Source organism: Bactrocera tryoni, chromosome 3 (assembly GCF_016617805.1).
Source record: "Bactrocera tryoni isolate S06 chromosome 3, CSIRO_BtryS06_freeze2, whole genome shotgun sequence".
Classification (NCBI taxonomy): Eukaryota; Metazoa; Arthropoda; class Insecta; order Diptera; family Tephritidae; genus Bactrocera; species Bactrocera tryoni.
The window spans coordinates 78384309-78407155 of record NC_052501.1 but is presented as its reverse complement, the minus strand read 5'-3'; the positions used below and the strand labels follow the sequence as shown (position 1 = coordinate 78407155).

Below are 22847 nucleotides of genomic sequence, written 5' to 3'. Positions count from 1 at the left end.
TGTTCCGGTACAGTTACTTTCTGTATCCTATAGCTGATTTATTCCCCAAAGCAACATATTCGAAAGATGAGTTTTTAAGATAGATTTAAAACGAGTATCAGTGTTATTACATGATACAGACAATATCCATAATTGAATGCCGTTTTTGAAGCAATACAGACATTTTGATTTCGTTAGCTTCAAGAATGATGGTAAGTCTCTGCCACTAACAAAAACATATTATATACTTTTGCAAAGAATACTATACCAATACAAAATTTGCTACGCGTGTATGTTGTAAATTCATAAAATTAATCTTAATTTTGAAAAATTAAATAAGCACATAATTTTTATAAAAAGGAAAAGTTTTATAAAACCTTTTTAAGTTTTAGTTTTGATAAATTGTTTTTGTATCCTTTTCATAGACGATACTTAAAGTGAAACTTTTATCCATAGTTTTTACGATTTTTATCGAGCTACGTATGTACATACAACAACACATTAAACACATTCTCAATCAACGTTTCACCTTATTTTCATCAAGCTGCGTCTTAATTTTTAACGCATGATCTACGGTCTACGCTTTAAATAGGACTAGGAAGTACTTTTGTCTTATATTATATGCAAAGTTCACTCACCCAACGTGATTTGCGTGGGTTTCTTTTGTCATTGCATTTATTTAATCGTAGGTACAACTGCTTAGTAAATATCTTATCAAAATCTGGTTATGCGCGATTTTTTTATTTAAATAATTCGTCATGAAAACCCAATCACCTGATAATCGTAAGCACATCTCAAACAAACTTTTACATACAAACACATTTTTATAAGCATGTATATGAGTTTTAAAATACAATTCTTTTCTAATTTTAATTTGGGCATGAACAGGTAGGGCACACTTTTGTAATGGAACACTTTTTTTTTGAAACCGTTACCCATTTTGGCGAATCACTTCAAGAAATTACATATGGAAGCGCACAGTACAACTATAGTAAAACATCGAATTTGTAAGAGTAAATATGGTAAATGCAACTGACACTACTAAACCAACACATTTTTACAGAAAAAAACTCATAGTTCCAACATACATACATACATATGTATGCATGTAATGATGTATGTACATATGTAAATACATACATAAATGTATCTATGGACCGCTAACAAACATAATACATTCAAAGATAGCATTTACACTAACGAAATGGAGTTCATTATTATTATTTTTTTTACCATGCTTTTTATATAATATTTTTAAATATTTTCTATTATTTTTTTATACTTTCTTTTTCCTTTTTTCTTTTTTTCTTTTCTATTATTTTTTTACATTTTCTTTTAATTTTTTTAATATTTTCTATAATTTTCTTTTTATATTTTCATTTTTTTAATATTGTCTATTGATGTGAATACGTTTGAAGTAAATAAATCTTTTATTTTAATTACCATCTTATTAATTTTTTAAATATTTTTTTAAATATTTTTCTAAAATATTTTTTATTATTCTTTAAATTTTTTTTAATACTTTTTTAATAATTTTTACTAACGAAATGCAGTTTTATATTATAAAGTAAATCTTTTATTTTATTTACCATCTTATTAATTTTTTTTTTAATATTTTTCTAATATATTTTCTATTATTCTTTAAATTTTTTCATTTATTTTTTTAAATAATTGTTATTATTTTTCATATTTTACTAACGAAATGCAATTTTTGATTATTAAGTATTTGTATTAGTTGTTTCTAAATATATTTCATTATTTTTTTAATAATTTTTATTTTTATTAATATTAAAAATATTTGTTAGTTAATTTTAGATTAATTTCTGAATTATTGAATAAAATTTTTTTAATTTCTTTTAAAAATATACTTTTGTGAAAATACATACATATGTATATATTTTTATTATTTTTTAAACTTTCTTATTATTTTTTTGTAAATATTTTTTTATTATTTTTAAAACATTTTATTTTACTTTTTTTAATATGTTTTTTTTTTTTAATAATTTTAATAATTATTATATTTTTATTAAAATTAAATATTAATATTAAATTTGTCAGTTATTTTTAGATTTATTTGCGAATTATTGAATAAGTTTTAATTTCTTTAAAAAAATATTCATAATTATTAACAAATAGCGGTTATACATATGTATGAATTTACATACACACATATGTACATATTTACATAGCAACGGCATGTAAGTACTGAAGGAATTATCGAATTGTGTACGCAACTATTTTGGGGTATGATGCTTAGTTGTATGAGTGGTAAAATCATTATCATTACTGAAATTTTGAAAAAAGTTTCACAATGAAATCTAAGCAACATCTACGTGGTATGTAGTATGTCGTTATATGTATGTAACTGGTAACAGATAGTATGTTTACAAACATGTGTGTGTATGTGTATAATTAAAATTGAAAGGCCACTTACCTTAGCTGAAGAGGTTCGCTGTTTCATCGATGCCGAATTCGAGTGTGAAGCCAAAATGTTTTTGTTTACAACAGGCAGCGGTGCAACACCTACACCGCCACCACCACCACCTCCACCACCACCTCCAACACTTGTTATGCCAGAAGTGTGATGTTGATGGTGATTTATAACCGCCGCATTTGTGGACGTATTATTTGGTGGCAATCGTCCACCACTATCTGTTGCTGTCGCATTATTCACTAGATGATGGTGATGCTGATGTTGATGTTGATGACTGTGTTGTTGTTGTTGTGGTTGCTGTTGCTGCTGCTGCTGCTGCTGCGGTTGTTGTGTTTGTTGTTGCGATTGGGATGTTGTATTCACGGTCGTATTTGTTGGAACATTACTCGCAACAATTGGTGTAGTTGCTGTTGTTGTGGCAACAACAACACTAGTTGTTGTAGTTTGTGGCAGTGCAATAATGTTGGCATTTGCCGAGTCATGTTGTTGATCCTTGACTGAATGCACTGAACTATTGATGGTACTATTATTGTATTGCTGTTGTTGTTGTTGCTGCTGCTGCTGTTGCGAAGTGTTTAAGGTAGTGGCCGTTAAAGAATTTGTCGTTGGGGTGTTTGACGGTACCGCAGCCGCATCCGTTGTGGAGGACACATGTTCGGTTGGTAGGGATTCAGGAACTGTTTGTAATGTCGCTCGCATTGTAGCAGACATTTTATTTCAAACAACGCCAACTTAAGCTTAAACTAATACAAGACAAAAATGTGGATAAAATTTTGCTTAAACGGTTGCCTTTTCCGTCTTGTAAGTGTATAGTTTAGATGTGTGTATTCGTCGCCACCAATATGCTCTTTATATCGCTGCCAAAGCTCTTCTCACGCTGTACCAACAGTCTTTATACTTTGTTTAGTTTTTGGCATCAGTGAACACCAAAAATGTGTAATTTTACATATAGATGTTCACCAAGCCTTAGCTGCAATATCACTAGATAAATTTAAAGACCATCTGGAAGAGATATGAAAAATTAAATGTATGAGAAACAGTAATTACAAAATACACGTTCAAAATTTGTTTCAGATTAGTTTTCGCGTAGTTAAAATGTTTTTCAATTGTGGCTAAGGTGTTTTTAAATACAACGAATTAGTGATATTGTACATTTTGTAAACCGAGTTGTATTCCCGTTATGGAGGAGAATTTATCAAAGTTATATTATGTTTATTTGCTGTTGTATTCAGGATTAGTCGAACTCAATACCCGATTTAAGAGTTATAATATTCACATATGTAAAGTTCATTTATGGTGGTTTTATATCAAATTCTAGGTTTTATATTTGTTAACTCCAAAAACAAATAACATTTTAAATCAAATTAAAACACAAAGGACAATGCAGACCACAAACAAAGCCTACCTTAAGGGGTTAGAGGTAATCAGATTTCTGAAATGATTTTTTTCTTATAATTTCTTAAGGCATCAAATCTAAGAAACATTCAATGTAAATTTGAAGTAAATCTGACAAAAACTCGAGCTATGCGATAATTAGGAAAGGCCGCTCTGTTACGTTTGGGTAAAACTTCAAATGAGTTTTTCTCAAAACTATTTTTTTTGTACTGGTGACCCAGTGTAGCTCTAAGGATTTCAATAAAATTTATACATGGAAGATAATAAAATCAAATATTTATTGATTTACTTTCAATATTATACTGTTGTTATGAACTTAGTACTTATTCGATATTCACTCAAATGGTAAGATTACGTTTTATCTTATTCGGTAAGTAATCATTAATGAGAAATTTTTGTGCAATGCAATGTAATTCATCGATATGGACTTTCTTTTGTAAAAGTTGCATTATTTGCAATTCTGCACGTATGGCAGGTTTTAAATAATTATAACGCAATATATTTTCAAGTTTACGATTATCGTAATTGTTTAGTGACGCACTTGAAAAATTAAACATATTCAGTTCACTTGGATGAATACCTAACCATTGCATTTTGGGGCAAATTAAATTTTTTGAAATGTTATACGGCATTTTACGCGATCCAAATTGATAGATTAAAAGGATCTCGATACCAAATGGATCGGCATCACAAAGTGCATAGATTGGAAGCTTATGCTCAAATGAAAGGCGATGTACAATGTGACGCGTACATAAATCGGGATAACCTTTTCCAGTAATCAAAATTATATCATTTCCAATAGTTTCAAATATTTTCTGTGATATGAATTTTGAAAATATGGTATCTTTTTCGACAATTAGTACAAATGATGCACTTGTTTCCAAATGATTGATAGCATTATGATCTTGAGGTAGTAAAACAGCACCGGTTTGTGTGTAACAGTCAATCATGTCACCATTTATCATAAGCATACGTATTGAACCTATAAAAACAAGAAATTAATATAACAAAAACATTTCATATTCTATCTAATTATTAAATAAAACCTGCAATTAACCCCTTTCCTGATGCGGAGATTCCCAAATTCCATGGTGTTGCCCGTAAAAGTACACAGACATCTTTTAAACTGTTACAAATATTGATAGTTTTGCAATTATTGGCCGGATCTTTGTAAAAAAGTTCTCTTAGTGAACATTTGTCACCAGCCAATAGCAAGTTATGTACTTCCATTAATAAATAAAAACAAAAGGAAGAACGTTGAAAATTTGCCATTTTACACGATACAATGCGATCGAGCAGTGTTATATTGCGCACATTTTTACGAGAACGAGCCTTACATATTCCTCTATTGCATGATATTAGCTTCTCCACAAAAATAACCACAATTTGTTCAATATTATTTACCAAAATTAAATGATTCATCCCAGATATCTTAATATATTAAAAAAGGAAGGAAATTAGAAAACACAAAAGGGAAAAAATTATTTAATTAATTTTAATATGGTATAAACAGTTGATAAAATATTTTATGTAAGATTTACAAATCCATAAATATTTTTACTAAATAATAAATTCAATGAAACTATTAATATTTTTTGTATTCGTTTCATGTTCTACTTTAAGCAATTATGTAGTCAATAATTAAAACAAATATAAACTTTACTGTGTGCGATTCTCTTTGTATTCTTGTTATACACCCCTGTTTTAGGTATCAACATTAAACTAGTTTTCCAATAACAATTTGACCTTTCTTTTTTACCGTTTTGATTTACTTGCGTTTCCATTTCTTTTTCTGTTAAGACAAAGAAATCTAGTTAATAAGTTTCCCTACTTTTCCACCAAGTACGTTAAGGTAAAATGTGTATTCGTGTATACACGCCTTACATACATACATATATCTTAATATTGGCATAAAAACCAAATTTCCACTCAAACTAGGCTTTTAATAATTCCTCTAAACTAAAAAGATTTTTAAGTAATTTAACTTAGAACTTTCATAAGCAGTAAAATTGTGCAAAAATAATAAGCTGAGGTGTATAGTGTGTTAGCAAACGTCAACAAATCAGATTCATTCATAATTAGTACATTGTATAAAGCCGAAGATATGATTATGGTTCTCTAATTTTCGTATTTAAATTATTGATAATAGAAGTGGGCTGCCCTCATATTATCGATTATTTTTATTACGCCCTTCCTCCTTCACTTACCATTTACATAATTTTATTTTATATTTCATATTCCAAATTTCCAAAATTAATTTATAAGATTTTCAATAGAGGACTTGAATATATACTATAAATATACTTGAAATCAGTCACTACAAATATTATAAAATTTGTGGATTTCTCTTTTAACATAAGACTTTGATGCTTCGTACAGATCGGATACATCAACACACCGCTGCAGTATCAAGGCCGACTCAGAAGCATTGAAGTCGACGTCACACGAACTTCGACGCGATATCTTCTTCCTCTTTTACTTATACATATGATGTATCTGCAGGTTTTTTCTCTCGATTGTGCCCGTTCTTAAGTGGGTTTTATTTTTATAACAATTGCCCAGGAAATAAATATGACAATACGAAAATTATAGATTGATTTTCACACGCGAACACTTACAATATGAAATATATGCCACGGGTCATTAGCGAACGTCCCGAATGAAAATTTACCAACTTCCACACCTTAGCCACACAAAATTTTTATGCACTTTTCTTTATACAGTTTTTTGTATTATCAACACCACATCAATCGTATTCTTAACAAAAATTCGCGATACACACCTTTCTGGTATTTTCAATTACTATTTTAATTAATTTAATCTGCAAAAAAACTATTTTACTTCACTTTAAAATTACTGCAGTCTGCAGGATCTTCCCAAATTTTGTAGATATACGTACGAATGGCACTCACACGAGCGAAAAGATGGTCGCCATCTTTAAATTCAGGTATTCGTCGCAACGACGTCAATAGCATATGAGCGGCCTGCCACCTATTGATATATATGACAATTTAGATATTACATATGGCAACACGATTTATTTCTGATAGGTTTACAGAAATTTAAAATATCTTTAATATAATAATTACAAAGAGCTTCTTTAATTATATTAGTTTATTTATTTGATTATTTTAGAACATATTTAATAGCGGCAGTAGGCTTATAATAAGTTTTCACTGTTTTAATTTATAAAATTTTGAACGTGAACAAACGATTCATAAAACAATAAATTTTAGAGATATGCATGTAGAGCAATCAAAAATTTTGTTTCTAATGCTTTAAGATATTAAATCTCTTTAATTTTTGTGATGTATGAAAATTATAACATAAATAAATATCGGAATATTTAATTATTGTTTGAGCTATTTCTGGCAATATTCGCGAGTTCATATTATGTCATAATTGCCATAGTAACGAAATTTGTTTTTCCATAATCACTCAAAAGTATAAGTAAATGCCCTAACAAATAATTAAAAGTAAAAACCAAATATAAAGTTTAAAAATGGGAATGTTTAAAAAGATTTCGACATTTTTTAAAAATAAATCTGAGAAAGTTACAATTCTTGTCATTGGCTTAAACAATAGTGGCAAATCAACAATAATAAACCACTTTAAGTCGCCACATGAGCAAGCTGCAATTACAGTTCCAACTGTGGGATTTTCATTAGAGCAAATAAGAAGTAAATTATTTAAAAACATATGATAAATACCTAACTGCTAATTGTTTATTTTGAAAAAAAGGTGAAGGCGTTTTATTTACAATGGTAGATACATCTGGTGCATGGCGTTATAGAAGCTTGTGGGAGCATCATTTTAAAAATTGTCATGGTATTATATACGTTATTGACTCAAGTGATCGCATGAGATTGGGTAGGTGGCATGAAAATCACAGTGTTACGGAAAACAATTTTTATTTTTTTTTCACATTTCCAATCGATTCATATACATATATACAATTTTAATAATTCTTTGTCGAGACAGTAACGACATTATTTTTGATATATATGTATACACAAAATAATTTTTGGTTTTATATGTTGTTGATTTTTAATTTGATTATTTCTTAAATTCAGCGAGAAAGTAACGACTTTATTTTTAAAAATTCGAATTGCGTCATGTTTCATTTTATGATAAACTATATTAACAAAAATTTATTAAGAGTAAAATCGTTATAGTTATTAGAAAATCAACGCTTACCTTAATAATTATATTCCATACTCTGTTATTCATAGTTGTGGTGCGAGACGAACTAGACACGCTTCTACAACATCCCGATTTAGTAAATAGAGGTATACCCATACTTTTATATAATAATAAAGTGGACTGCGAAGATTCTTTGTCTAGTGTAAAAATAGCAGCTGGTAACTAATTAAAATGTGCAGATATTAACTATATATGTATACTTTTTTTATCTTTTATAATTACTGTTTTGTTTACTTAGCATTGGGCTTACACAATATTGTCGATAAGCCTTGGCATATAACACCAAGCAATGCAGTGACAGGCGAGGGCCTAGAAGATGGTGTTCATTGGTTAGTACAACAAATTAAATCGATGAATTCTAATAATGAAAAGCTTAAGCGTTGATTTAATCGTACCAATTGTTGTCTAGTGATATAATAATATGATAATATAAAAAATACATTTTTAAAGTTAAAGCTTAAAAAAATTGTTATTTGAAAACTTGAAACCCCTATAAAGATTACGCAATAGAAAACTGCAATATTTACGCAACTCATTTGAATTGCAAAAAAAAAAAAACAGAAATAGCAATGTAATGCTTAAAATGAAGTTCAAATACTTTCAGATACATAGTTTCTCGTGATAGTGACAGTAATAGTACAGTTTAATTTTTGCAATCCAGTGAATCGTGTGCATCACAAGCGATACTAAAACAACATGGCATGCAAAGGTAAATAAAGCTAAATATTTTGAATACAAATATTTTCAATACAAAGCTCGAGTTTAACTATTAATCGCATTATGCAATTATTGTTCTGTTTAAGCTTCGATTTTAGACCTTAATGATGATTGTTTGACTATAATTTTAACAAAATTAAATCAGTGTGATCAACGAGCGACATCGAAACAATTATATATTGTCATACTTTGGAAGAAGTAATTTTAAATGAAAACATCTTGAAAATAATTATTAAACAATTGAAATGTTTGCCTAAATTACGTTTACTCGACTGTTTTGCTTATACGAGCGGAAATTCCGCCGATTTTCAAATACATACTCTTTTGGAAAGCATAAACGAACTGATATTTTTTGACAAATCAATATTGGCCCCAAGTGAGCAACATGTTTGGAGAATTGGTGGACAAAGTTTTGAATTGATTGACATAGTTTATGATTGTATAAAACTACAAACAGTTGGTTTTCCTTTCGTTTGGGTTACGAGCGGTTATGTTAATCTGCATGAACTTTATTCTTACTTCAAAAGACGGGAAATAACTCTGACAGTAATATGCTTCGAAGGTGATGCATCTAAAAGTGTGTCCAAGGTTTGTTAATTTGCGATAACTTTAAACAACTTTTAATATGCTGGTTCAATATTTTTAGACACAGTTAAAGGAACTAGATAAATACCAAGATGTACTAAAATTCAAATTTTCGAAACAAAACCTTGACAACGAGGTGGATTATGAAGTTTATAAACTCTTTATTATCACACTAATGAACTCAGAAATCATTATTTAATGATGCTATGTTTGTACTTTTAGAAATTAAAATAATTTACTGACAAAATATTTAAAATTGTAAATTTTCCATGTCTCTGACTGCACGCAAAGCTATTGTAAGAATAGTGGCAACACTACTTTCGCGTACTGTTATGGAAGGCATACACACAACAATTAGTTGGTTGATTGAGTTGGGCTAGAAATTGCCCTTGTCGCTACATATGACACAACTTTTAATACAATTTTGAGGTCAACTTCATTTTGAATATTCACTTCGTTGCTTAAACATGAGTTCGGAAGTTGTTGCTTTACTTATTATATATGATGCGCTCTCTTCGACAGCCGAAATAAAATGCGAAATCGTTTGAAATCGCATGACCAACCCAAACAAGAATCCAACTAACACAACCAACTTGACAAAATATCAAAAATTTTTGAATTTCATCCAATCAGTTGGAACAACTCATACAACTGCCCCATATACGTAACAATCAGTTGTACAATTCGATGAAATTGGTACAATAATTAGTGCGTGTATGCCTTCCATTAAATCAAGAATGTTAGATCATTCTATCATTCCTGCTGTTAAATCGGAAAATCCGTTGAAAACAGCTGAACAAAAAATACGACGATAAATTGAGTAATTTATGTTCGATACTTTTATGGTGTAATCACTAACAACCTAAAGTGAACCAAAACAAAAAATTTACATTTTGTTTATATTTCAGCAATTTTGAATCAAAATTCTGCTAACAAGCGATATGCCAATAAATGATTTCAAAACCAATAAGTTGGTAATTTTATGACAGCGGTTAGTTACGCGTGTAATTAAGTAAGTACTTTTATTACTTATGTTCGTTTAGTTAATAATTAAATTTTGTGTAACAGATGATCACCGACGGCAATTGGAAATCTGTTTGTATGTCACCGAACTGTAAATGATAAATCGCACAGTGGTAACTATAATGAAAATGTTATTGTTCATATCCACTGCAAAATGCTGAATTTGAACGATGATTGTATTCTATACATTATAACATTATTAAACCAAAATGATCAATTGCAATTAAAACGTGTGTGTATGCGTCTAAATAACTTAGTAAATATTTATTGGCATCATAAATACAAAAAATGGAGCAAATATGACACGAATTGTCAAAATGAGAAAGCATTTCTATGGATGATATATCATTTGCATGATTACATTGAAGACTTGAATTTAGGCTGCTTGCAAAGGAATGAAATGGATATTTTGCGAAACTATGTATTTCCTAATACACATACACTAATAGCTGATGCTGAAATTGTAGAAACAAATGCATTAGATGTACTTCCTAAAGTATTTCCAAATTTGCATAAAATAAACTTAGTCGCCAATATAAATATGAATGTCATTGCAAAAATGAATTTTTTAACGGAATTAAAATTAGATTACGTTTTTTATAAGGGCGATTTCAGTTTACAGTCTATTTTTACAAACTTAAAACTACGCAAGTTAAGTTTTGGTTATACAAAAGATGAACCTCGTGAGCTGTATAACAATTTCGATGATATTTATAGCATTATTCAATGTCAAACCTTAGAGGAGTTTTCCACAAATGCCGAGCTGTTAAATATTATAGCTGATAAGCTACCTGAATTAAGAAATCTTAAGTTAATTGGCTGTTTCATACATTCTAACGATCGCGATTACGAGCCTTTCTATGACAAAATCATTGAAATATTTGGTTCGAGAATACATACACTGATTAGCGATAGTTTTATAAGTTATTTTCCAATGCAAATTCTATCAAAAATGCCAAATTTAAGAAAATGGATAATGAAGGATCGCTTTGTGAGTCGATTCGATAAGAATGTTTTAGCGAAAAGCTTAACAAACTTAGAAGAACTGCTGCTGATAAATATAAAAAATATTTTACCAATATTTGACAAAGGCTTTGAGAATTTTGATGAAGAATATTTGGATTTAAATATATTTGAACTTATTGTTGCTTGTAAAAAGCTGCGAGTGCTGGGTATTCCTATGGAATGGCTAAATGAAGAGTTGAGTTTGTCAAAACTTTATAATCTCTTACGCGATAAAGGTGAAACAGGATCACGCTTAGAGGTGCAATGTTTTACGTTCGATTCAAACGTCGAAAACGCTGAAGTCAAAAAGGTGCGTATATAATTACTAACATGTACAAAATCTGAATGATATTATAGAAGAATTTTAAATAAGAGTTGTGGGTCGGGCTTTCTATATGCTAGTATATTTAAGATTTGATGATACGATTTATTGAACTATTTTTTCTTTATAATTATTTAGCAGTTGACGGAAAATTATGAAGACCAAATGCTTATTACCCAGGCGTGTTATCCGGAGGAGGAAATAGACCGTTATTCTTTGCATTACTTCAGTGAGCGCTTATTTGAAATACATTTCTAAACATTAATAATAATTATAATAATTAAATTAGTAATTTAAAATTTATATACATGTTAACGTATACATTTTGTTATAACTATTATAAACTTATAAATATATTTATGAATCCGTTTTTCGAAGTTATTACAAAAAATTCTAGAGATATACATATAATATCCAATAAGAATTGTTCTAAAATTCTTTTTTATTTATTTATTGAAAAATTAAAGTATACAAAAGTGGTGTCGACTAATAATTAAAAAAAGGGTTTAGACTTAAGTGTGTTATCTTCTTAATTAAAACAATGATTATTAATTTAATTATGTCAATATCCAATTAGAAGGCATAATTAAAGAAACCAATATGTAGCTTTGTTTTTTCGCCACTTTTGGTATTAGTCTGAAAATAGTTCTGGATTGGAGATATTATAAAATAGTTAATTTATATATTAAGAATGGATATAGGCTTTGTTTTTATATACTTGGTAACACCTTTAACTTTTTGGCGTTATGCTTTTTCAATAGATTCGTAAACAAATCAACATTTTAAAAAGAGTGAATGGTGTGCGTAAATAACAGGGATGTTTTAAAATGTCTACCATTCAAATAAAACTTAAATTTAACATTAAAAGTTTTCAATTATTATAAAGTAGTTGTGTATTCAGAGCTTTTGTCTAGAACTAACTAACTGCTTATAACGTAAGTATTAGATTGCTTTATAACCGGTTTCATGTAAATTTCAGTTTGAACATTTTTCACTTTGCGTTAACAGGAAACCCTGTGCAAACTACTATTTCAATTTTGGTTAGCTTTCGATTTGCTGTTGCTCTTGATTTATTTCATTTTCGACCTCGGTTTGGCTTCTTTGATTCCGTCTAGTTATATTTAATTACTTAGCTAAAATAATTAACCAAGATAAAAGTGAGAATGACATTAAAAGTGTAAAATAGAAGTGAATAGTGGGAACTAAAAATGAACATTGCGGGCTAAATGTTTGTAAAATTGAATGGTACGTTAACTTTTATGTTAAAAGAGGTTTATTAGCTTAAAATTAATGGTGCGGTGTAAATAAAAGGAATCTCTTAATATATTTTTATATATGTAACGACTGATTGGCAACGAAAACTCAAATTTTTGTAGAAATTAAAATTTTAATATATACATATGTACATAGGTATTTGAAAAAACGAAAAGTATAAGGATAAAGTATAGAAAAATTAACCAGGAAGAAGAAAACATAAGGAAAGTAAAGTGCTGAAAGATAATAAAGAGTATAGTAAAAGCGTCTTTCATGCAAAGGGTGTTGCCACAGGCGCCTGTCACACATTCAATATAAGTATATTGGAATGTTTGGGTCGCAATCCATATTGAGTGAAAGCTGTGTGTTCAATGTTTGTCGCACCATTAATAAAATGTTTTGAAGGGAAATTTAAAAAAAATAACAGGTTTTTATATTGAAAGTGTAGCAGTTGCAACTGGGTAGTGGGTTTGGATAAGTAAAACATTGTTCAGTTAACTGCTTTTAAATGGAAATTACTTTTTAATTATATTTTGTTTTCAAACATCCATATTCTCCATTGTATATTATTTTACTTGGTAGCTTTGTTGTTGGACAGATTTGTTGTAATTTTCAGCAATTGAAAAGTTATGGCAATGGAAAATTAAACGCTTTAATTAAGTTATACACTTTTATCATTATCAAAAATAACGATTTGTCCAAAGTGTTTTGTCAATAATGTCGAGATCAAACTTTTGTTTAGTTTTTTGATTCAAAAATTATGTTTCCAAAGATTTAAACCAGTGTAAATACAATGCTTGAGTGATAACGAAATACGAACAGACTGTAAATCAAACAAAATTATTAAAATTAATGAGAAGTCTATTTCTCGTTGAGGAATATCGTTTCCAAGTTACACAACCTGTATATAATTGAATGGCGGGTTATCAACAGGAACATAAATTATAATAAACTGGCATCACCATCCACTTTCGTTGTTTTCTTCATTTTTATAACATTTATTGTTTCGGTTTCGTTATCATTGCTGCATTGCTTTTATTTAAGTTTTATCGGTGGTTATTTTTGTGGTCTTCGTTTTTTTTTTTATTCGTTTTCGGTTGTATAGTTTAAGGGGGGTAATGATTTTATTTTACAAGAGAAGTCTTGATGAGGGGTTCAATAGACTTCAACAGAGCAGAGCTGTGTAAACGACGTAGAATAGCTCGCCGAAGCAGCAAAGGAAAGTATTGTGAACATAACGAAACAGTCACAATCATTTGGAATAGGAACTCACAATTCTTGAAAGTAAGAGGTATTTCAGAAAGATAGTTCCTAAATTTGTGATAAAAAGGAAAAATGAGTTATTTTTATAAAGCTATGTTATCATAACCAGATCGTTAGACAAAAGCAATAAAAATATAGATATTCTAGCATGGCGGAAATTGTAAAGTACTTAATCACGGATATAAAAAGCTATATGTGTATGTGTGTGCTCTTTTATATTTGTTGCTTATGCTGAAACATATACAAAACCAGAAAAGAAGTGCTTTCCATAGGCCTTCATAGTTTTGCTTCGTTTTGTCATCAGTCATCAGTTGTGCAGCTTTACCATTCATATCATATACTTTTATGTATTGGCTATCAATGGTTTTTTTTTTTACTAATTCTACTATGCAAATGCAAATTAAGACGTATAGTGGGTAATATGTATGTGTTTTTTTATATTAAATATGGACATTCTTACCTCAAGTATTTAATAATGCATACTCACTCTGTATATGTAGGTACATATGTATGTAAGTTCTTATATACGTTCTATATACATATATTTCTAAGATATTTACTATTATGTACGTAATGCATTTGTTAGAGGCACGTAAATTATAAATTATGTATATGCCTCAAATTATGTCTATGTATCCAAAATTGTGTATGAATACATGTTTTTAGTACGTTTGTACATGAATTTCATATATGTGTAACATACACACATCTTACTACTATCTTTATATTAATATATATAACCACATGTAACTAGATTGTTAGAGCGATACGAGTACTAAATAAAGTGAGAACGTAGTGGAGACGGAGGCTCCAAAGCGCACGCAATGCTGGTGAAGTGGAAGTGATCACATGAAAAATTGCTGAGCCAAGCAGCAGCTAAAACAACAACAGCAGCAGCAGCATAATTTGGTCGTCAATTTCAATTGCAGCAGCAGTAAATGCAACTGTAATCATAATAGCAACACAAGTAACAATATCAACAAAAGCCAAAAGTTTGATCATATATCATTATCTACATTTCATGAAATTAATGCTAACATAAGGTAAGTAAGATCAAATACAATAAATAACTTAAATTTTAATAGCCAATAATATTTATACCCATCGAATACATATATACGGCAGTTACAAATTAATAACTGTTCTGTCTTTTACAGTTTCTAGCGACATTTGAAGTCAGCAAATATTCCTGTTTAAAAATTTAACTACACATGTAAAGTGGATATTTAGGCGTATACAACTATACCTTTTCTATATTGGCGAAATGGTATCGACGCGTCAAATGGCCACAAATTGTGGCAGCGGCTTACTCAATCAAAATTCTGCCACTTCAGATTCCGCCCGACTCAACACAATGTCCACACAAACTCAACGTGGTATGATTGCAGCACCAGCAATGCCTACACGTCAATGTGGTCATCATCAGAGCATTCAACAAAATCAACAACAGCAGTTGGTTAAGGAGAATGACACAACCGCCACCGCTGCCACAAATGAGAATACAGTCACAGTGCAGTTACTTGATATGCCCGTCGAAGTTTTATCCAAAATATTTGCCTATGTCGGCTATCGAAAAGTTGGACAAATGAGAGTAGTAAGTATTGTGGCAGAATTTGCTACAAATATTTGTAATTGTTTATACTTATTATATACTGCATATAAAGTTTGTCATGCAGTTCATAACGCATAAAAGTAAACGTCGGAGACTATAAAATATATACATATGTGATTGCCATTCACTTGCGAATGGTCAGAAACGATTATTTTATATATGGCTCAAGCAGCTCACGACTTCCGGTCGTAGATTAAGTGTCCTCTGGGTAGCCAAAGGACTAAAGCTTCTGAAGAGAAACCCTCCTTTGATGACGATCATGGCAAACGAATTAAGGATAACGATTTAAGGGCACGCACCTGGAATGACCGGTCTCTTAATTGTGAAGGTGCCGCTGCCCAGCTAGCTGATGTCCTCGTTAGAGTGAATGCTGACATCACCGCCGTCCAAGAAATGCGATGGACCGGACAAGGCCTGAGACGACTAAGTCCTTGTGGCTTTTACTGCAGTGGCCATATAAAGCAGCGCAAATTCGGTGTGGGATTCGTGTTAGGAGAGAGACTCCATCGCCGAGTACTGTCATTGACCCCGACGGTAGAAGAGGAGAGCTGCCTCGTCACATTGTCAAAATAGTGCTTGGCAGCTGTCATACAAACCGATCGATCAAAATCAAATTTAGTATGGAAAGCTAACGACAAATCTAGTTTATTCTCATATTCCAATGTTAATTTACGAAATAACTTTTGTTGTAAATATATTATAGTACTTGATAATAATTTTTTTTTAAATATTTTTTTAATAGTTTTTTTTAATATTTTTTTAAATAGTTTTTTTAATAGTTTTTTTTAATTTTTAAATAGTTTTTTTATGTATTTTTTAAATATTTTTTTAAAATTTTTTTATATTTTTTTAATTTTTTAATATTTTTTAATATTTTTTTAAAATATTTTTTTTTTTTTTTTTTTTTTATATTTTTTTTATATATTTTTTTAATTTTTTTAATTTTTTTTTACTTATTAATTTGTAGGTAAATTTCATTCGATGTAATTTTCCCCAAAAAAATAATTAATTTTTTGTTGGTGTACTGATTTAATCAATAATCAGTTTTTTTTGGAGTTTATTGTGGATTCGCTTATTAGACAGCATTGAAGTAAAATTTACTAAATTCACCGTAATTTGTCTGCTTACAGATTTCTAGCAGAATGAACGACGTTTGTATGGACATATTGAATTCGACATTTTCACGTCTTATTACGCAAACATATAATCGTTTTCATGCCATTAAAGCGAATATGCCGCGTCGTGAATCTGCTCGTCGCAATCATCCGTTGGCATGCGAATGTGATATAATTGAAACATGTTATATGCGTTTGTCGTTGTTGCAAATGACTTTTGGTAAACATATCGAACGTGGCCACTGTTGTTTCTTTCCAGGAGCCGTAAGTTTATCACATTAATTTTTATTACTTTCTACATTTACAATTTCTATAAAATATTTACAGATTTTAGACGAAGTATACAATATTTTAACTTACATAAGGAATACACCACGCCTTGAGCGTCCTTATCGGGTTACCGATGAACTTTTTGATCTCTCTACAATGGCCATGGAATACTTTAGGGATCGTATTGAACAAACTTTGCCCGATATTGCTTACTTTAATAAGGACTTTTTTAAATTGCCCACCACCACAAAAAGACGTAAGTATATAAAATAAAATTGTATTCAAGTACATATTTTAATATATATGTATGGATTCTTGCGGGCATATTATACGCTAGCTGCTTTGGTTGCATCTGTTGATCATGCGGATAGCGCCTCAACGTCACCACCACAAAGCAACATGGTATTGCGTAAAGGTATACGTAAAATCAAGCAAGGTATGAAAATATACAATAACCAGTTGTCGGTATTGCGAAATGAGCTGCGCAATTGTAAACGAAAATCATCGGAGCAGGGCAAACAAATTGCCGAACAGCAAAAATTGTTGGCCGAACAGCAGAAACAAACATTGGAGTACGCCAATCGCTTGGACGAGAATGATAAGAAAAACGAAGAGATAGCACGTAAATTTTCCACTTTGTTGCAGGTAAAAACGAAATGCAGTAAAATGCAGTTGCGAAGCAAATTAAAAAATAACTGATTTTATATTCGCATATTTTCATTGCTAACATTTATTTTTCTTATTTACATATACGCCAGGAACTCAATAAGTGCAAAACCGAACTACAATATTGGCGCTCCAAAAGTCCGGCCATACCGATTTGTACTTCATGCGGTCAAAAGTTGGCACCGTCACTACCGCCGCCCGAAGATTTTCAAGCATTGGTCAATCAAGGTGTTAAACCGGAGGACATTATACTCAACTTAAGTGACGACACTGACATTGGGCGCGAAGAAAATACGCATGAATCGAACAGTGGCAGTGGCGCATTGACAGCAATAACAACACAGTCGTCACAAGCTGGATCCGTGTTTGCATTTCCGGATAAAGATACTACCGCAAAACTATTGGCTGTTAGCAGCACGGTGAATAAGAATCAATTGAAGCGTCAACATTTTAGTGCCAGTTCAACGTCCTCCAACTTGCCCACTGCAAGCAATGATGGTCATAGCGCATTCAATATTTATGCCAGTGGCAGCAGCGGCAGCAGCAGCAATAATGGCAACAGCACTAATTGTTGCAGCTGTCAGTTAAATACAGCTGCTGGCACGCATTCAAATGCAACAACAAGCAATGAAAATTTTAAAGAATTTAACATTGCCACCGATGCCGATGATTGCCGTATGAGCGCCGTTGCGCAGTCGCTGCCCAGCGAAATGACAAATCGTTTGAATTATGTGCGCGGTAGCAATATAATACGTACGACTGCAACTGCTGCAAACAATAGCAACAACAATTCGTATGGCCTGCAACCGGAGCGGCAACAAAATAATCCGACCACAACAATTTCTAAAACGTTTGGAGGAAATGCTGTAAGCGCTGAACAGGCTGGTGAGCTGGCCGCAACAGTCTCGTTTAGCGGCAGTGACAGCGCCAACAGCATTAAATTGCCACAATCAGTGGGCGGGCGCTCTCACAGGAGCGTTATCGTTAGTCCGGCCATGTTATCAGCCACCAAGGGCGGCAGCTGCAATGGTGCGTCCCATGTGAACATGCCATTGACAGCTAAAGGAGACATTGACATATATGTTGAAAATAGCAGCGATGCAACGCCATCACTGGCTGTGTGCAAGGATGGTGGCAGTGGTGGTGGTGTTGGTGTTGGTGGTGTAGGTGTTGGTGATGGTGAGGAGCTGTCGGTGGAGCATGTTGTTAGCTTGCAGGCCATCACCTCACACGATACAAAAAAAGCACGTAGAGTACAAAAAGCCACGAGATGTTTAAATGGTAGTGGCAAACGCAGTAAATAATAATCATATATCTATAATATTTTAAATGTAACACTTTTACTGTAGTGTTTTCCTTTTACTATTCGAATACATAAAAAATAAGAGTGATGGTAGAAAGAAAAACCAGCAACGGAAAAGTGAAAAATTAGTAAAGCGTACGAGTATGCTACGGAAACAAAAATATAAAACAACAACAACAACAAAAACATATTATAATTGTAAGGAATGGCAGTAACGGCAATAGTGCGCAGTTGGCTTTGTGGTTTTATATTTAAACAATTTAAACAAACTGTAACACACACTCACACACATGTATTTGCATATAATTTAATGCAGTTACAATATACATACACATGTATTCAGTTAGAAATGATAAATTCTAACTTCGTAGGCAACGTGATAATTATTTTTTTTAATATTAATTTTCCATTGTAAATTTTTACTGAAAATAATTTTTGAAACACAATAATAAAGTCTTCAAAAATGTCTCAACGTCCCAACTAGTTGGCACTTTCACACATACACACGTGTAAACACATTTTGTAAGTTACACATATTAATAAATATAATTATTATTATATAACACACACAAAATGTTGGCAACGTTTGAAAGTAACAAAAGTGAGGGGGTAAATGCAAAGAGCTAATGTTTCAAATGTTAAACGGCATAGGGCATTGTATGTAGACTCTTAATAACTGTGTTTAAAATCAAACTATACATATACCCAAAATACAATAAACATAAATATTTGAATCGGTTAAAAACAATAGCCAGCAAAAGAGAACAACTGACATTACTAATTGTATGTTGTTCGCTAATTTTTCTCATTAATAATATTTAGTGGAAAGCAAACGCCAACGAATTCATATTTTTGATTTTATTTTGCATAAGGCAAACTCAAAAATAAAGAAACACAAAAAAAAAGCAAAGAAAAGAAACAAAACGTACTGTAGTTTGAAACTTAATAAAAGATAAATTGGCGTTTTAGCAGTTTTAAGTTTTCTGTGTATGAAATAAAAATTATTTAAAAACCAATTAAAAATTGTTTTTCAGTTATGGGGTTGCATGGGCTTTAAAAGAGAATTATTATTTAATTCTCTAATATCTCTAGAATATTGTCTCAAATTCTCAATTTGAGGCGATACAGCTTTGAAAAATTGTGTGCTTAAGGTTAGCTTATGGTCTCTTAAAACTTCAATTTTGTGTTTTCTTCGTGCAATACCTTATTTATGGTCTTAATTGAAATACTCCTTTTTGGTACTTTTTATGATTCTAAAAGAAGATCTGCTGCCAACGTGGATACACCTTTTTCGAGGAACTGTCGAAAATGACGTCGTAGGACGTTAAAGGGGAGTTCTATCGTCCGAAAACTCTCCTCTCCCCAGTAGTGAAAACACTTGGGCCTTGCTACTTCTGACGTTCCTCCACCACCTAAGCCTAGCAAATCACCAGCATGGCTTCCGGAAAGTGCACAGTACCTCCATAGCACTTAGTATCATAAACGACCAGATAGTTCGTGGCCTTAAACAGCAACCACCCTGTGAGAGAATGATCCTCATAGCGTTGGACTTGTCAAAAGCTTTTGACACAGTCAGTCACGCTATTGCAGGACATCGAAAAAACTACGTTCACTCCATGACTGAATAGATGGACCATGAACTATCTGAGCGGTTGTCAATCTACGTACTATTTCGAGGTAAAAACTCAAAACTGAGAAGAATTAAACAAGGGGTTCCGAAGGATGGTGTCCTCCACCTGCTATTGTTTAACTTCTATATCTCGAAGACTCCTACAGCCACCAGAGGACGTTTCTAACACCTTCTACGCTGATGATTAGCCGATCATTAGGTAATGGCATCGATGGCATGTGTTCAAAGGTAATCGGCTATCTCTCCGACCTTTTTCGCTTCCTCTCTGCACGGAACTTAACACTCTCCACTATTAAATCCACAGAAATTATATTTACAAAGTGGACGAAGGTGCACAGACTTGACCTAAATACTGCAGTCGATGACGTCAACATTCCTACTGTTAATAATGCTAAAATTTTAGATGTGACTTTAGACAGTCTGTGCTTCTTCACTTCTCATACGACCGCGATTATCGCCAAACTACAGAGCCGCAACAAAATCCTCAAGTCGCTAGCCGGCAACACATGGGGAAATGAGGTTATCGGCCGGCTGGTCCTTAATTACGCCGCCTCTATGGTCGCCTGGATGCAGTGAAACGCCGAATACTGCAACTCCGGGCTACGATATGATGCCTCTTGATGTGTCCTATCGAACACCTACATAGTGAGGCCCGTAATCACCCAGTTAAGGAGCATAATAAACTCCTCTCCAAGCAGTTCTTGTTGGGGTGCTTTCGCAGAAATCATCCTTGCAGTCAACTGCTTGGAGCGAAACCGTCTCGTAGGAACATTAAGAGGTCATTCCTCAACTACGTTGACGACATTAGACAATACGGCGACCCGACTTCGGACGCAACAAATATCCGGCAAACACGTACCGCCATTCACAGTGGAGCCACCAACACCTTCACCGATTGCCTTTCAGTGACTCCTCTCCCTTTGGTCGGACCCTGTCGAAACAGCACGTTTCTTAGGATTACCGTTGAATGATGTCGACGACAACTTAGCTAATCCTTACCAGGTACCCGTTACAACAATAACAACATCGTAAGAGCCCGTTCCCGCGACGAACCCGTATATTTTATCTGGGCAAGGAGATGGTATCATAACTTTGAACAATAATCTATGCCAAACCAAGAACTTGATTTTGTTCTGTTAGTTTGTATGACCACAATATGCCATAGTGATTCGGTCTGAGCGATTGCGACAAAAAAAAACGGCTTTTTTGTGCGAAAAATACATCTGCGATGTGATGGTGATAAATTACACTTATGCTAACCAACAAACCGCAACAACAACAAGCCAATATACGGTGACGGCCTTATGTAACAGTTATTAATGATGGCTGCCTGCTATGGCGTAGAAAGTAAATACTCGTAAAGCATTTTTAAAGATGGCGTCACATTTTGATATCACACCACGCCAAGCAACTCTTTAGGTGTCTCCAAAAAACGCGCCAATGTGACGGCACACAGGTTTACGATTATTTTGCTAAAGCTCGGAGAGTTGAAAAATGTATTGTACTAAAAAAAAACAACAACAACGATTTGCTGAGTGTCCATCATTACACAAATACTATGCCAACGCTAATTTATTTTACAAAATACTAAATATTTCACTATTATTGCCCATTCGAGCGTGATAAATCGTACGTTGACATCGAAATATAATTTTAAAAAATATAGCAACAACAAATAGCAACAATTTACATTTTAAATTTTAAAATACGTACTTTTTGTGTTCATATGTAGACATACATGCATATATACAAACACTCAAACACACATTTGCACTTACATTCATCCGTACATACATACACACATACATATGTATGTATGTACAGTCATCTGCACGTAAATAGCAGCGCTGCCCAAGTGTGGTGTAAATGTGAGTGTGCTCAGGAAGGCAGACAATTTTTGCTTGCTTTCGAAAACTAAAAATATCCCTTTAAGAATTCCCTGCTTACTGCACAACAAAAAAACTGTATAAATACATAATCACATTAAGACAAAATTTAGCGAGGTGCAACACAATGAGTTAAATATACATACATGCAAATATGTATGTATGTATGAATATGTAGGATTGTT

The 22847-nt window shown here is 32.0% G+C and overlaps 6 protein-coding genes across 10 annotated transcripts in view; 4 read left to right on the top strand and 2 right to left on the bottom strand.

The window, feature by feature from the left end:
• LOC120770314 (MAP/microtubule affinity-regulating kinase 3) overlaps positions 1 to 3124 on the bottom strand; it is a 48242-nt gene extending 45118 nt beyond the window's left edge. Inside the window, exon 1 of the mRNA XM_040097691.1 lies at positions 2414 to 3124. Within this exon, the coding sequence (XP_039953625.1) occupies positions 2414 to 3124 (711 nt within the window). The remainder of the gene's footprint in view (positions 1 to 2413) is intronic.
• A 676-nt stretch (positions 3125 to 3800) lies between these two features.
• Positions 3801 to 5236, bottom strand: LOC120770317 (meiotic recombination protein W68). The gene is made up of 2 exons (XM_040097693.1): positions 4855 to 5236; positions 3801 to 4790 (listed from the first exon to the last, which is right to left on the bottom strand). Exons 1-2 carry the CDS (start codon positions 5228 to 5230, stop codon positions 4147 to 4149), a joined length of 1020 nt encoding a protein of 339 aa, XP_039953627.1. The 5' UTR covers positions 5231 to 5236; the 3' UTR covers positions 3801 to 4146.
• Positions 5237 to 7278: 2042 nt separating this feature from the next.
• On the top strand, positions 7279 to 8962 carry LOC120771946 (ADP-ribosylation factor-like protein 6). 2 transcript variants are annotated; one of them, XR_005705013.1, is made up of 6 exons: positions 7279 to 7488; positions 7550 to 7678; positions 8041 to 8169; positions 8250 to 8340; positions 8616 to 8720; positions 8815 to 8962. XR_005705013.1 is itself a non-coding variant. In XM_040100254.1 (4 exons), exons 1-4 carry the CDS (start codon positions 7311 to 7313, stop codon positions 8393 to 8395), a joined length of 582 nt encoding a protein of 193 aa, XP_039956188.1. In that variant the 5' UTR covers positions 7279 to 7310; the 3' UTR covers positions 8396 to 8466. The 2 variants fall into 2 exon arrangements, 1 of the variants encoding a protein (XP_039956188.1); XM_040100254.1 differs by lacking the exons at positions 8616 to 8720; positions 8815 to 8962 and having other exon boundaries at positions 8250 to 8466.
• Positions 8879 to 10305, top strand: LOC120770790 (the record flags this gene model as incomplete). The annotated part of the gene is made up of 3 exons (XM_040098370.1): positions 8879 to 9316; positions 9375 to 10160; positions 10222 to 10305. Coding segments are annotated over 2 exons (576 nt in total), but the record flags the coding sequence as incomplete, so codon positions are not given.
• A 79-nt stretch (positions 10306 to 10384) lies between these two features.
• On the top strand, positions 10385 to 11982 carry LOC120771945. Of its 2 annotated transcripts, none has more exons than XM_040100253.1 (2): positions 10385 to 11651; positions 11805 to 11982. In XM_040100253.1, the coding sequence occupies exons 1-2, from the start codon at positions 10491 to 10493 to the stop codon at positions 11919 to 11921; spliced, it is 1278 nt and encodes a 425-aa protein (XP_039956187.1). In that variant the 5' UTR covers positions 10385 to 10490; the 3' UTR covers positions 11922 to 11982. The 2 variants fall into 2 exon arrangements, with proteins under 2 accessions (XP_039956187.1, XP_039956186.1); XM_040100252.1 differs by having other exon boundaries at positions 11802 to 11982.
• A 750-nt stretch (positions 11983 to 12732) lies between these two features.
• Positions 12733 to 20169, top strand: LOC120770845. Of its 3 annotated transcripts, none has more exons than XM_040098442.1 (7): positions 12733 to 12908; positions 14935 to 15223; positions 15338 to 15774; positions 16923 to 17171; positions 17235 to 17433; positions 17515 to 17822; positions 17936 to 20169. In XM_040098442.1, the coding sequence occupies exons 3-7, from the start codon at positions 15445 to 15447 to the stop codon at positions 19145 to 19147; spliced, it is 2298 nt and encodes a 765-aa protein (XP_039954376.1). In that variant the 5' UTR covers positions 12733 to 12908; positions 14935 to 15223; positions 15338 to 15444; the 3' UTR covers positions 19148 to 20169. The 3 variants fall into 3 exon arrangements, with proteins under 3 accessions (XP_039954376.1, XP_039954377.1, XP_039954378.1); XM_040098443.1 differs by lacking the exon at positions 12733 to 12908 and adding an exon at positions 13978 to 14201; XM_040098444.1 differs by lacking the exon at positions 12733 to 12908 and adding an exon at positions 13978 to 14208.
• Positions 20170 to 22847: the final 2678 nt, after the last annotated feature.

Bases quoted from the DNA above. Each gene is read 5' to 3' on its own strand.
- LOC120771946 (XM_040100254.1), top strand. From the start codon at position 7,311: ATGGGAATGTTTAAAAAGATTTCGACATTTTTTAAAAATAAATCTGAG. The intron at 7,679-8,040 runs GTAGGTGGCATG...TGTTATTCATAG, and splicing joins AAGTGATCGCATGAGATTGG to TTGTGGTGCGAGACGAACTA. The intron at 8,170-8,249 runs GTAACTAATTAA...TTGTTTACTTAG, and splicing joins TAGTGTAAAAATAGCAGCTG to CATTGGGCTTACACAATATT.
- LOC120771945 (XM_040100252.1), top strand. From the start codon at position 10,491: ATGCTGAATTTGAACGATGATTGTATTCTATACATTATAACATTATTA. The intron at 11,652-11,801 runs GTGCGTATATAA...ATAATTATTTAG, and splicing joins AAAACGCTGAAGTCAAAAAG to CAGTTGACGGAAAATTATGA.
- LOC120770317 (XM_040097693.1), bottom strand. From the start codon at position 5,230: ATGAATCATTTAATTTTGGTAAATAATATTGAACAAATTGTGGTTATT. The intron at 4,791-4,854 runs GTTTTATTTAAT...TTGTTTTTATAG, and splicing joins AGGAAAGGGGTTAATTGCAG to GTTCAATACGTATGCTTATG.
- LOC120770845 (XM_040098442.1), top strand. From the start codon at position 15,445: ATGGTATCGACGCGTCAAATGGCCACAAATTGTGGCAGCGGCTTACTC. The intron at 15,775-16,922 runs GTAAGTATTGTG...GTCTGCTTACAG, and splicing joins AAGTTGGACAAATGAGAGTA to ATTTCTAGCAGAATGAACGA. The intron at 17,172-17,234 runs GTAAGTTTATCA...AAATATTTACAG, and splicing joins GTTGTTTCTTTCCAGGAGCC to ATTTTAGACGAAGTATACAA.